The sequence below is a fragment of the Sorex araneus genome, chromosome 5, assembly GCF_027595985.1.
Source record: "Sorex araneus isolate mSorAra2 chromosome 5, mSorAra2.pri, whole genome shotgun sequence".
Taxonomy (NCBI): Eukaryota; Metazoa; Chordata; class Mammalia; order Eulipotyphla; family Soricidae; genus Sorex; species Sorex araneus.
This window is the reverse complement of record NC_073306.1, coordinates 132938922-132953242: the sequence shown is the minus strand read 5'-3', so window position 1 is coordinate 132953242 and position 14321 is coordinate 132938922. Positions and strand designations below refer to the sequence as shown.

At 46.7% G+C, this 14321-nt stretch overlaps 2 protein-coding genes across 4 annotated transcripts in view; both read left to right on the top strand.

Moving 5' to 3' along the window:
* The window catches only part of DPM1 (dolichyl-phosphate mannosyltransferase subunit 1, catalytic), a 45883-nt gene extending 42498 nt beyond the window's left edge, over nt 1-3385 (top strand). The window contains exon 10 of the transcript XR_008630227.1: nt 3274-3385. The gene's annotated coding sequence lies outside the window, so the exon portion shown is untranslated. The remainder of the gene's footprint in view (nt 1-3273) is intronic.
* The window catches only part of ADNP (activity dependent neuroprotector homeobox), a 34976-nt gene extending 22009 nt beyond the window's left edge, over nt 1-12967 (top strand). For all 3 annotated transcript variants that reach the window (XM_055138802.1, XM_055138803.1, XM_055138801.1), the window contains exons 2-4: nt 3274-3386; nt 5149-5241; nt 8561-12967. In XM_055138802.1, the coding sequence (XP_054994777.1) occupies nt 3279-3386; nt 5149-5241; nt 8561-11671 (3312 nt within the window). In that variant the 5' untranslated portion in view covers nt 3274-3278 and the 3' untranslated portion in view covers nt 11672-12967. The remainder of the gene's footprint in view (nt 1-3273; nt 3387-5148; nt 5242-8560) is intronic.
* Nucleotides 12968-14321: the final 1354 nt, after the last annotated feature.

The following is a 14321-nucleotide window of genomic DNA, read 5'->3' as shown; positions in this document are numbered from 1 at the left end:
TGGCACTGTATATGATCCTCGAGCACAGCCAGGTGTGGCCCAAAGACCAAAATAATAGTAACCCTAGCAGAAACTGATTGGAGACATTCGTATGTATCGTGATTGGCCAGGGCCACATCTAGCAGCGCTCAGGTACTATTGCTGGCTCTGGTCAGAAGTGGCCCGGGCGGCTTGGAGTACCATGTGTGGGGATTGAGCCAGAGGGGCAGCACGGAAGGCTAGTTTGCCTTACCCCCATTTACTCTCTCTGGCCCTTGGGGACATTCTTTCAAGGAACTGTGGCTTAGTCTTAGTCTAGGCTTACCCAAACATTGTGTGCGTCACAACAGCTCTGGGACGAGGAGCTACAACTCGAGGGTCAGGGGAGGGAACTTGAGCTTTACTGTAGTGTTGGTGTGCTGTATCTTCAGAGATCCTGGGGAGGCTGCTAAGGCATGAACATGCTCCAGACGTTGGGAATAGCTCTGACGACAAATTGGGGGGTGGGGGAGTCCTGCCTGTGGAATGAGCAGATTTCAAAAATTAACATCATTAGTACTATCAGAAATCTGCTTTTGTGAAAACAATAATAGACTTAACTCAGAATGTTCTGTATATTTAGTGTAGATTTTAATTTGGGTTTTCCCAACTTAATAAGCTTAAAACAATCTTTTTTTTTTCTAGTAGCAGTGTCACTATTTTATTTACATGGCTCAGTTTTCACTTTTTATAGGTTGTAAATTTCTTTTGTTTGGGGGGCCACACCCAGAAGTGCTCAGGCTTACTCGGGAATCTCTCCTGGTTAGACTCTGATGACTGTGTGTAGTACCAGGGATTGGACCCAGGTCCCGCAGCGAGACAACCCCATGGTGCTATATTATCTCTCTCCGGCCCCTAGTTGATGTTAAGCTTTCTTATGTCCATACTTAATTTTGCACGCCCTGTAGATAAGTAAATTGGGTACCTACCATGCCGTGCGGTGATTCATTTAGAGGATTTAAAATTGCATTTTAGCAGCGGCTGGACACTTAGAATTTCTGTTCCATAGGAGAAGGCTTTTTCTTTTATTCTGAGCTGCAGTTTTGTCTGTTGGGTTTTTTGTTTTTCCATATAGATGTGTAGGGACAGTGGTGGCAGCATTTTTAAATCCTTTGTTTTTTTCTTGAAATGTTGATCTACTATCTTTAAGGCAGGGAAAGCCAGTAATGACTGCCCTGTGAGTACATCTTTGCTCCTAAGTCTCGTAAATTAACTTGGAAAGCTCCAGAAGAAGGAGCTTCTAGATTTGGGCCCACGAGTTGATAAGGAGAAAGAAGCAAGGTGTTTCATTGTAAGCTTGGGTGTCTTGTCATTCATGCTGATGCCTTGGCTTCAAAATCAGCCTGGTAACAAACATTCCTATTTCTGGGATTTTTCTGTTGGGTGACTTCTAAATGACATAGTTCATGAGAACTTTGGTCATTGAGCAATTAATTTTTTTTTCTCTTTGGGTCACACCTAACGATGCTCAGGAGTTAATCCTGGCTCTGCACACAGGAATTACTCCTGGCGGTGCTTGGGGGACCATGTGGGGTGCCGGGGATTGAACCTGGTTGGCTGTGTAAAAGGCAAACTCCCTTCCCCCCTGGACTACCGCTCCAGCCCAGCAATTGATTTTTCAAAACTTGGAAGTGTAAACTGTCAAAAGATGGTTCTGAATTACTTCATCATAAAATTCAGAGTGGGTTTGCCCTTAATGCCTGTTCCTTTGTAGTAGAAGGGATTTTCAGGCCTGCAGTTAGCAGGACAGTGCGCAGACTATTGGACACATTGAACTGAGCTTGCTGTAGTCTGTCTCAAGCTAGCAGGGAGTTCTCACAGTGGGAAGCTAATTTGTGTTCTCCAGTGAAACGCATTTCTCTTTCTGCTTCATGCTTTGGTGGGTGCTTCATATGGACTATTAATTGCTAAGAGGTTGTTGCTTGTTTACATAGGTTTCACTTTTTTTCCCCCCTTTGGGCAGTAGGGGATGGATGGGGCCACACCTAGACATACTGAGGGGACATACAGTACAGGTCATTGAACAGAGGTTGGCCACAGGCATGGCAGGTGCCTTACTTGCTGTATTATCTCTCTGGCCCCTCTTAGATTTTTCATAGTTAAGATTGATTTGGAGATCTTAAGAACATAAGCTGATAGGCTCTCGTGGCATTTGGATTAGTTGACTTAATTGTGGTTTGCAGCTGGAAGTGGGCTTAGAGTCTCAGGCGTTACTTAATTAGAAACCCAGATTTGCAGATAGTCAAGCTGCCTGATGATTTGGCTTTTGCTTACTGTAACCTTTTCGGGTTTAGACATACCTTCCACCCTGCAAGTATTGGTTTGGAATAGGAAACATAGGTCACTTTCAGGACCATAAAAATTCTCAACTGCCCGAGTTTCATTGGTTTTAATTAATCTTTATTTTTGCTTTTGCATTATAGGGACCACCTGCAGCAAAGCTTGGGGGTCCCAGGGCTGCTCTCACTGATGCTCACCTGGTGGTAGTTCTCTCTCTCCCTGGCCCCCTTAATCTTTGTTCTTAAACAACTTAGGAAAATGATCTAAATGTCTGTCTTGATATATCAGGTGTCTTCATTTTTCATTTCCTTACGCACACAGGCTTTTCATTTGTCAAATGATCCCCCAGATTCTCTAACTAGTTCTCTTTCGCTCTGGTGCTGAGTGCCCGGCTTTTCCCTTCTCAGCCTCATCTCACGGCCTTGAGGGACGCCCTTCTGGGTGTGCAGTTGGCTGGGGGCAGCTACTCAGCCAGTAGTGTCTTGAGTTGTGTAGAATGCAGAACCCTTCAGGACTCTTTCTTTAGAAATGCCATTATAATGTGCAGGTTAATTGTACGACAACAGAAAGTTACTTTCCTGACCTTCAGAATTACGTGGTACTGGTGCTAAAATGGTCTACAGTTTTCAGAGGTTCAACATCAACAAGGAGAAAAGCACTTGTGCTTGATTTTTAAGTCATTGGTGTTACTAAGTAGTTCTTTAAGTTCATCAACAAACTTTTTTTTTTAAGTCTAATCAGAATTGTGCCAGATTAGACTAAAACTCTACAATAAAGTATCCGTTTAATAGATAAAAAGACCAGAGCACTTATTTTTCTTGTTTACTTTTAAGTATTCAGAATGTACTAGATAAGATATACCTACTCACCTTTTCTGTCAGACTGGGCCAGGGTTTGTGATCTACCATCAGTGGAATTAGTAAATATTACAAGTTGTACATGTTTTGACTTGACTTAAATTTTTTTTTCCAATAGAAACTATGTTCCAACTTCCTGTCAACAATCTTGGCAGTTTAAGAAAAGCCCGGAAAACTGTGAAAAAAATTCTTAGTGACATTGGGTTGGAATACTGTAAAGAACACATAGAAGTAAGTAGCATGTCATTTTTTAATTTTAACATGACTCAGCTTCTAAACAATTACTTTGTGTCAGCAGTCAGGACGGTTCATTCTTAGATGTGTGATTCGCAGTTTTTAAACTCGGCATTAGCTTCACCAGAGCTTTCTCAGTTAGCCTAACTTGCTCCCTTCTCCCTAAAATGGGCTTTTTCATCTTTGCTTCCCAAAGCAAAAGCAGCTACCCTTGAGGACATGCATATATCAGACATTTACTAGGGGGCCTGGGGGAGGGGGTGGTCTCTAAATGCACAAATTTTCAACATAGGGGTGGAGGAGAGTTGTAGAATTTCTTGCCACCGATTTTACAGATGAATCAGTGAAGAAATACAGCTGCCTCACCACCCAGTGTGCGGCAGGGTCCATCTGTGAAGCTTCAGAGAGTATTCTCATTCTCATACACCTGAATGTTCCGGTTGAACTGATACTAGACGTGGTCGTTTGGGTGCTTGTCTCTTTCCTGAGGGGTTGGAGTGTGAGCCCTTTTGACCCATCATAAATGGTTATCTTCTCCTTGTACACAGTTACAAACTGTCTAGTCTTTTTACTCTGTGAGCCTTATGACAGCCCTGAGGGTCAGCCTGTGCAGTGGTTTCCTTGTCCAGATCACATTGCTCTGGGTCTTATGGCTGGTTGTTCAGTGTCTCTGAATTGAAATGTTTAAATTTATTTTTCTCATTAGCCTGTAGCTCCCAGCTGGTCAGGTACCATAATTACTTGTCCGTCTGTGTGTTCCTAGCGCCAGTGCAGTGCCAGGCACACAGAGGAGGCTCAGGCAACTTTCAGGAGGAAGTGGATGTGGAAAAGGCAGTTCCTCTCTGCAAAGGTTTCTTTTCCTGAGGCCCACTGCCAGGATTCTAGGCATGTCTCTTAGGAAGACTGGAGGCTTCTCTAGCTAAGTGTCCTCGGTGTGGGGGGTCACTCCGTTCCCTCTTCAGCCTTCAGACTCAGGAGGATCAGCCCATGTTATTAAAACAGTCTGTTCACTCAGCCCTCTGCATAATCTTGCCAAGAGTACATAATGCAAATGTCAAGGTACCTTTTTTCTAACCTGCATTTGAGTTGTCCCATCCATTACATATTCTGGAATTTACCACCAATGCTGGTTTCCCTGCATTGAACTGTGTCTTTGAGGGGCAAGAGGAATTTTACCCTATAAGACTTTGTATCGTTCTAGCCTGATAGGAAGTAGTCTGTTAAATTTTTATATAGGCAAAAAATTAACATAGTACTGCTTATCGTCTTTAAATTGCTCTCTTTTTGAGTTTAGAAATAATGTTTTCTTCTCAGTTCAATCTCTACCCACCCCGTGGGGGTCCCTCCCCCCTCCCCCCAGTCTTCCTCCTCTCTCCCTCCCATGGAACCAGAATGCCGTGTCTGTGGTAGGAAGTGAACATTGCTGTTTTACACTGTATTCTAAAATTGCAGTTGAAGAGCTATAGTGCTCCAAATGAAAACTTCTTTGGCATTAATATGTGGCAGAATTTTTTTTAGCTTCCAGTGGTTTCCTTGGAAACATGACTGACCATTAGGGGAGTGTCTGGTCGTGTGAAATGTTCAGCGCAGCTTCCACGTGCCTTTCGTGTTCCCTGCACCCCTTGCCCCTCCTAATTGGCTTCTTGGTGAGGCTGGCTTTCCTGTGCATCCCCTAGTTAAAAGATAGGGTGTTCACGTGTCAGCTTGAACTAGAGCTGATACCACTATGCTCTTGTAAACTTCTCTCACTGTTTTCTAGGACTTTAAACAGTTTGAACCTAATGACTTTTATTTGAAAAACACCACGTGGGAGGATGTAGGACTGTGGGACCCTTCACTTACAAAGAACCAGGTAAGTGGACCAGAAACTCCACATGGTAACATCCTTTCTGCTCATGACCTTTCAGCTTTCGGGGCAGCATGGGGGAGGGGGGTTGGCGGGGAATAGTTCTAACATGGAAAACAGTAGGGTTGCCTATTTCTTTTGCTTTTTGGCTTTTTGGGTCACACTTGGCTATGCTCAGAGGTTCCTCCTGGCTCTGCACTCAGGAATTACTCCTGGCAGTGCTCAGGGGACCATATGGGATGCTGGGATGCTGAACCCAGGTCGGCCGTGTGCAAGACATACGCCCTACCCGCTGTGCTATCACTCCAGCCCCGGGTTGCCTATTTCTTAAAGAGGTTGGGGAATGTAGGAAGAATTATTTAGTGCTTTTTTTTTTCCCCTCTCTTTGGATTAAACAAAGAGGAAACTGGGTTATGTAAGAATTTTGAAAACTATTGCATGTATCAGCCTTTTACTGTTTTGTTTTGTTTTTTGCTTTTTGGGTCACACCCGGCGATGCACAGGGGTTACTCCTAACTCTGCACTCAGGAATTACTCCTGGCAGTGCTCAGGGGACCATATGGGATGCTGGGAATCAAACCTGGGTCAGCCGCGTGCAAGGCAAACGCCCTACCCGCTGTGCTGTCGCTCCAGCCCCAGCATTTTACTCTTAACAAAATCTTCTAATGCTTTTTACAACTAAATTATGTCTCTCTTTTTTTTTTTAAGGTTTTCACTTGCTTGTTTTTTGATTTTTGTTTTTGTTTGGGAGTGGAGGGGGCACACCCAGCAGTAGGGGCTTACACCTGACTCTGCTTAGGGGTAACTCTGGCAGGATTCAGGAACCGTGTGGTGTGTGCCGGGGATCCAGGCCAGGCCGGCCTCATGAGGCGAAGGTCTTGCTGTCTCTTCAGCTTCACAAACGGGAGTTTAAAATCTGTAGTTCAGATACCAGTGATGCCCACAAATATAGTGAAGGTAGGGAAAGAACGGAATGGTAGGATAGTAGTCTTCACTAAAGTCCACATTGGGTGCTTGATCTGGTTACCTGGTTCTAACAATAAATAACCACAGGGAAAGATGCTAACACCAGTTATAGGATTTCAAGGCTTTCTGGTGTAACACTCTTTCTACTGGTTTTGTTTTCTATTTTGAGCCACACCCAGCAGTGCTCAGGGCTTATTCTTGGCTCTGCACTCAGAGATTGAATCCTGGTTGGCCACATGCATGGCAGGTCCCTAAGTGCTATAATATCCCTCCACCCCCTAGGATCAATTTTTAGTTTCTTTTTTTCCCTTGCCACACCTGGTGCTCAGGGATCAGCACCAGGACTTTGAGACACATGGGGTGCTGGGTATTGAACCCAGGTCTGTCGTGTGCAGGGCAAATGCCCTAACCCCCTGTGCTAATCATTTTGGACTTTAATTCACCTTTTGAAATTCCATTGTGTAGTCTCACACTAGAGAGGATTAAGGTTTTTCTTACTTAATTTTTTGTTTGTTTTGTTTTCTATTTGGGGTCACACCCAGCAATGCTAAGGGGTTACTCCTGGCTCTGCGCTCAGGAATTACTCCTTAGAGTGTTCGGGGCACCAAATCGGATGTCGGTGATCGAACCTGGGTCAGCCACTTGCAGGACAAGTACCCGCTGTACTATATCACTCCAGCCCGAGATTTTTCCCTTTCTTTAAGGAGTATTTTATTTCCTTTCCAATTTTTATCTGCAGCAAGATAAGTATTAGGAAGAAAAGCGCTCTCACCAAGCCTGTGTTTTACCTGTCTTCGTCCAAAGGCCAACTGCACAAGTGTTAATGAGCGTGGTTGTTCTTTGATGCCAGTATAGTCTGCGGTGTCTGTTTGCTTTTTTAACACCATACGCTACTCACAGACTGTAAGGAATTTTTATTTAACTTCCTCATTTGAATCGAGCAGCTGTCACTTCGTTGCTTTTGAAGCTGCTCTAGCCCGAGTAGCGCGGTTTGTGGAAGAGAGCTGCTTGTCAGCTCTGTTTCTGATGGGCAGTGAACCCTGAATGCTCTGCCAGGCTTTGAGCAGATGGGGGAGTGTTAAGTTGTGCTGTTTGTTTGGTAAGTGAATCTACCTGTACTTCCCCCCTTCCCTTCGCACTGTGTTGTTGCATTGACGGGGGTGCACACCTTGGGTTGTGGTGCAGGGCAGGCTGCCCACCCAGCTGCGTTGGGAGCACACTGCAGCCCCGCGCTGCCAGGGCAGGTGCATTGCCACCGGCCGCTCCCTCAGGCCCTGAGTGCTTTCACATGTGCCGGCTCCTTCCCTTCCCCGGTGCCGGGGCTCACAGCAGGACTACCCGAGGTGCCTGACGGATGCACCAGTGCAGCTGCACCCCAGCCCGAGAAGGACCCTTTTTCTTTGTGTGTGTGTTTGAGGGTCACTCTTGGGGGTGCTGGAGGGACAGAGGGGGATGCATGTAGGATCTAGCGAAAGCCTCCCGCAAGCCAAGCGTACACTCAGCCTGTTGGGTCATCTTCGACCCTGTGTTTATCCTTTGAAATTTTTTCCATGTTGGGAAGTATAAAAGTTGTATTTTTGGGGGGGCTGGAGTGATAGCACAGAGGGAGTTTGCCTTGCGTGTGGCCGACCTGGGTTCGATTCCCAGCATCCCATATGGTCCCCTGAATATTGCCGGGTGTGACCCAAAAAAAAAAAAAAAAAGTTGTATCTTTTCAGCTCATTGCCTAATTGCACTAGTATTTCCTGTACTCTGAATTTTAATGTAAATCTGAAGCCTTTAGCAGGTTCTTTTTTGATGAAGAGAAAGCAACATTATATAGCAGTTTATTCTGTTTGTTTTTTATTATAAAATAAGCGTTTTATAAGCTTGAGACTGGAGCAATAATACCGTGGGTAGGGCACTTGCCTTGCTTATGGCCTAACTTGGGTTTGATCCTCGGAACCTCATGTGGTCCCCCGAGCCCCTCCAGGAATAAAGCCCTGAGCACTACTTTGTGTGATCAAAAAATGAATAAACTTTAAGCCTTTGGTTTAATTGTCTTTAGTTTGTCTAAGGCCTGTCAGCAAATGAAACTTTTTTTCCCTAAATTTGGAGGAAGATCTTATAATTAAGTGCTTAAATAACATTGTGGGACCCAAATAAAATATTTTAAAATGACTCTCACTTGCGTTTTTATAGATGTATTTTTTAAAAAGAAAAAAGCATGCTCGATAATAAAAAATGCATTACAGACTTTCTGTTCTAAAAATAGCATTGTGTCTCTATTAAAAATAGAGACTGTCTGGGAAGAAAACCTAGAACCTGTTATTGCCTGTCTGAAGTGACGTCTGATTACATTTTTTTGTCTTTTCTCTAGGATTACCGGACAAAACCTTTCTGCTGCAGTGCTTGTCCATTTTCTTCAAAATTCTTCTCTGCCTACAAAAGTCATTTTCGGAATGTTCATAGTGAAGACTTTGAAAATAGGATTCTCCTTAATTGCCCCTACTGTACCTTCAATGCAGACAAAAAGACTCTGGAAACACACATTAAGATATTTCATGCTCCAAACGCCATCGCGCCAAGTAGCAGCCTCAGCACTTTCAAAGATAAAAGCAAAAATGATGGCCTTAAACCCAAGCAGGCTGAGAGTGTAGAGCAAGCTGTTTATTACTGTAAGAAGTGCACTTACCGAGATCCTCTTTACGAAATAGTTAGGAAGCACATTTACAGGGAACATTTTCAGCATGTCGCAGCACCTTACATAGCAAAGGCAGGTGAAAAGTCACTCAACGGTGCAGTCCCCCTGGGCTCCAGTGCCCGGGAAGAGGGTAGTATTCACTGCAAGCGATGCCTTTTCATGCCAAAGTCCTATGAAGCTTTGGTTCAGCATGTCATCGAAGACCACGAGCGCATAGGCTATCAGGTCACTGCCATGATCGGGCACACAAATGTGGTAGTTCCCCGAGCCAAACCTCTGATGCTCATTGCTCCCAAACCTCAAGAGAAGAAGGGCCTGGGACTGCAGTCACGAATCGGTCCTCTTGCTTCCGGAAGTGTTAGATCGTTGCCATCCCAGCAGATGGTGAATCGACTCTCAATACCAAAGCCTAACTTGAATTCTACAGGCGTCAACATGATGTCCAATGTGCACCTCCAGCAGAACAACTATGGGGTCAAATCTGTAGGGCAGGGCTATGGCGTCGGTCAGTCGATGCGGTTGGGCCTGGGTGGCAACGCCCCCGTTTCCATCCCTCAGCAGTCGCAGTCTGTGAAACAGTTGCTGCCAAGTGGAAACGGAAGGTCCTACGGGCTTGGGGCGGAGCAGAGGTCCCAGGCCCCGGCCAGATACTCCCTGCAGTCGGCCAACGCCTCTTCGCTCCCGTCGGGCCAGCTAAAGTCCCCTTCCCTCTCCCAGTCCCAGGCCTCCCGAGTGCTGGGTCAGTCCAGTTCCAAACCAGCCGTGGCTGCCACGGGGCCGCCTCCGGGCAACACTTCCTCGACTCAGAAGTGGAAAATCTGTACAATCTGTAACGAGCTTTTTCCAGAAAATGTCTATAGCGTGCACTTCGAGAAAGAACACAAGGCAGAGAAAGTCCCGGCGGTCGCAAACTACATTATGAAAATACACAATTTCACTAGCAAATGCCTGTACTGCAACCGCTACTTGCCCACCGATACCCTGCTCAACCACATGCTGATTCACGGGCTGTCCTGCCCCTACTGCCGCTCGACCTTCAACGACGTGGAGAAGATGGCCGCCCACATGCGGATGGTTCACATTGACGAGGAGATGGGCCCGAAGACGGATTCCACCCTGAGCTTCGACCTGACGCTGCAGCAGGGCAGTCACACCAACATCCATCTCCTGGTGACCACGTACAACCTGAGGGATGCCCCCGCCGAGTCCGTTGCCTACCATGCCCAGAACAACCCACCCGTCCCTCCCAAGCCACAGCCCAAAGTACAGGAAAAGGCAGACATCCCCGTCAAAAGTTCGCCTCAAGCTGCAGTGCCCTATAAGAAGGATGTGGGGAAAACCCTCTGCCCGCTCTGCTTTTCGATCCTGAAAGGACCCATCTCTGATGCACTTGCCCACCACCTGCGAGAGAGGCACCAAGTGATCCAGACAGTCCACCCGGTGGAGAAGAAGCTCACCTACAAGTGCATCCATTGCCTTGGTGTGTATACCAGCAACATGACGGCCTCCACCATCACCCTGCATCTGGTGCACTGCAGGGGTGTGGGAAAGACCCAGAACGGCCAAGACAAGGCGGCCGCCCCCTCTCGGCTTAATCAGTCGCCAGGCCTGGCACCCGTGAAGCGCACTTACGAGCAGATGGAGTTTCCCTTGCTGAAGAAGCGAAAGTTAGATGATGATCGCGACTCCCCCAGCTTCTTTGAAGAGAAGCCCGAGGAGCCTGTTGTGTTAGCTTTAGACCCTAAGGGTCACGAGGATGATTCCTACGAGGCCAGGAAAAGCTTCCTCACTAAGTATTTCAACAAGCAGCCCTATCCCACCCGGAGAGAAATTGAGAAACTGGCAGCCAGCTTATGGCTGTGGAAGAGTGACATTGCCTCCCACTTCAGCAACAAGAGGAAGAAGTGTGTCCGAGACTGTGAAAAGTACAAGCCCGGGGTCCTGCTGGGCTTCAACATGAAAGAGTTAAACAAAGTCAAGCACGAGATGGATTTTGATGCCGAGTGGCTCTTTGAGAACCATGATGAGAAGGACTCCAGGGTCACGGCTAGTAAAACCGCTGACAAAAAGCTCAACCTTGGGAAGGAAGAGGACAGTTCCTCAGACAGCTTTGAAAACTTAGAAGAAGAATCCAATGAGAGTGGTAGCCCCTTTGACTCTGTTTTTGAAGTTGAGCCTAAGATCCCCAGTGATAACCCGGAGGAGCACATGCCGAAGGTCATTGCCGAGGATGCGTTGGAGGCTGAGGAGAAGCTAGACCAAAAAGAGGAGGAGGAGGGCTCCAAGTACGAAGCGATCCACTTGGCTGAGGAACCTGCCAAGCCAGTGCGCGACGCATCCGACAGCGAGGTCGACCAGGATGACATGGAGTGGAAGGATGGTGCCTCCCCACTGGAGAGCGGGCCTGGGTCCCAGCAGGCCTCAGACTTTGAGGACAATGCGTGTGAGATGAAACCAGATACCTGGTCCGATGACTCTTCCCAGAGCGAGGACGCCAGGAGCAGTAAGCCGGCTGCCCAAAAAAAGGCTCCCCTGCAGGGCGACGGAGAGCAGCTGAAATGGAAGAATAGTTCCTATGGAAAAGTCGAGGGCTTTTGGTCCAAGGACCAGTCACAGTGGAAGACGGCGTCCGAGAATGAGGAGCGCTTGTCCAGCCCCCAGATCGAGTGGCAGAACAGCACCATCGACAGCGAGGACGGAGAGCAGTTCGACAGCATGCCGGACGGGGTGGCCGAGCCCATGCACGGCGGCCTAGCCGGGGTCAAGCTCAGTAGCCAGCAGGCATAAGCGGCGGCCCCCCGGCGCCGGAACCCTGTCCTCTCGGTGTGACTGCACAGCTCTGGTCATGCTGGTACTGCCTTCTGAATGCTAGGTCATTGGGCTGGTGGGACACGCGGCCACTTCAGTCCCAGTGCTTGACTAAGTCTTTGACACATGGTTGGCTGATCTTGCCTCAGTACTTATCGTGACCGATAACAGTAACTAAATGTGAAAAAAAACAAAAACAGAAAAAAAAAAAACGTTAAGCTGGTGGCTCATGAACGCACACAAGAAAAGCAGAGGTTTATTTTATCTGCCTTTTCAAAAAACATTTCTTCCCTCTGTAAAATGTTCGGTTGAATGTTCTTGCGAAGCGTTACTCTGATTCACACGGTAGTGTAGGGCCAACATTCAAGCTACCAGTCTAATGTGTATAGTAGACTTTGGGGAAATCAATTTTTTTTTTCATGTATTCATTCTGAATAGTTGAAATGTATATTTGTACAGTCTTTTAGACCTATTCAAGTGATGCTTATGATATTGTTACTGTGTACCCATCATAGATTTCTTTTTTTAGTGATGCCCTTGCTATGTAATAAACGCTGTATCTAGTTTACCTAGCAAAAAGCTTGAAACTGCGCTAGTATGGACTTTTGAACAGACTTAGTTTTTGCACATAACCTTGTACAATCTTGCAACAGAGGCCAGCCACATAAGATATATATATATATATATCTGGACTCTCTTGTATTATAGACTTTTTCTTGTTCGGAATATCCTTGACATTACAGCTGATAAACAAAAACTGGTATATCAGATCTGTTTTCTGAAACCTTTTAAGCTAAAAAAAAAAAAAACATTCGAGAATTGACTAATTTTGACACCTTTTAGATCTGTATGAAAGTGTGTTGTGTTGACGCAGCAAACCAATGACTGCTGCACTTTGGATATTGAGTTTTTTCTTTAGTTACACACCACCCTGGTGTATTCATTTATACCATCTAATATATGACACACTGTTGTAGTATGTATAATTTTGTGATCTTTATTTCCCTTTGTATTCATTTTAAGCATCTAAATAAATTGCTGTATTGTGCTTAATGTAAATATTTGCTTTATTACACATTACAGTTCTGTGTGTCCATCCCGTCTGGTGCAGCGGACGCCAGGGCGCTCCTCAGCGGAGATGGACGGACGCCGTCGCCGAGGAGCCTTGGGCGTGGCCCGGATCTCTGCTGGCGTGAGGGGCGCTCGCTCTCAAGGCACCTGTTACGGATCCTTTGTTTTGTTTTCCTTCTGCTAAAATAAACATCCTTGAGTTTTTGGTTTTTTTTTTTTTTTTTTCACCGTTTGTTAAGGAGCAGAGCCTGCTTATATCTGTAAATGTCTTGATGATAAAAGGATGTAAACATAAATTGGCATTGATTTGCAAGCGGAATCTCAGTGCCCCGGTGTTCTTTTTTATAATGAAGTGAATGTTAGTTTTCACCTCACATGGGAACAGTTGTACAAAACAGAGGCAACTACTCTGCTTTTGTTCAGACACTCTGGACCACCTTGCCGTAAGGAAAAAGGCCTTGGCGATCACGGCGTAGTGAGCCGGGGGCTGTGGAGGTGGCAGGAGCTCGTGTGTTCACCGCGCAGAGGCCGGCTGCTGACGGTGGACATGCCAGAGGCAGCGCGAGGTGGCTTGCGGCAGTCACGGTGACGGGGCGCCCCTCTGCAGAGGGTGGGAGCCGGTCGGTCATTTCTGAGGGATTTGGGCCTAAAGAGTTCAGTGGCCACTTGCTCTGATTTCCAAGAGACTTGTCTTTTTGTCACCTTGGTAGATTGGACCAGCCACCCCCGAACATGAAGCCACACTAAACGCAAGAGAAAGCCCAAGAAGAGAATCTTTAGAGTGTTTGGAGCGTGGCGCTAGTTTAAATTTACAGGTAAATTATTGTTATAAATTCTGTGGGTTCCAGGTCATGTTTGGGCAGAATGTATCCAAATTAGGAAGCTGCGGGTTACCAAACTAGAAAACACTGGCGCTAGGAAAGTGCATCTCTGGTTTGGAGAGGGGAGTGGCAGCCGGGTTTGCACGGCTGTCTCTGTTACGCTGGCTCCTGGCTGGCCTGGGTCAGCTGCCAGTGGACGTACGTGTGTTCCTTGGTCGGATGGTAGACCGGGTCATCTCTGGCGTTGGGAAACAAGTTCAGCTACCTGGTGTTGGAAGCAGAGCCCTGGCTGGAAATGTCGCAGAAGCCCTAAGTGTCTCAATAAAAGCCATTTTCAAAGAACGTCGTCGTGTTGCTTCTTTTGGAATCATCCACAAATAACAGCTGTGGCAGTTGACCTAGAGATGGCAGGCAGACATTTTGCCCTTCCTGTGCTTATAGCTACGAGGACCGGGCTCTGGCGTTTGGGTTTTCTCTCCTGTCCGCACAGTGAGCATGTCTTGTCCTGTCCCTGGCTTTTGGCGTGGGGCCATTCAGGATCTCTCACTGGACAGCCCTTTGTTCCCCCTTAGCTTTTTTTATTTCCCCATATTTGGGTCACACCCAGTGATGCACAGGGGTCACTCCTGGCTCTGCACTCAGGAATTACTCCTGGCCGGTGCTCAGGGGATCCTATGGGATGCCGGGGATCGAACCTGGGTTAGCCGCATGCAAGGCAAACGCCCTACCCGCTGGAT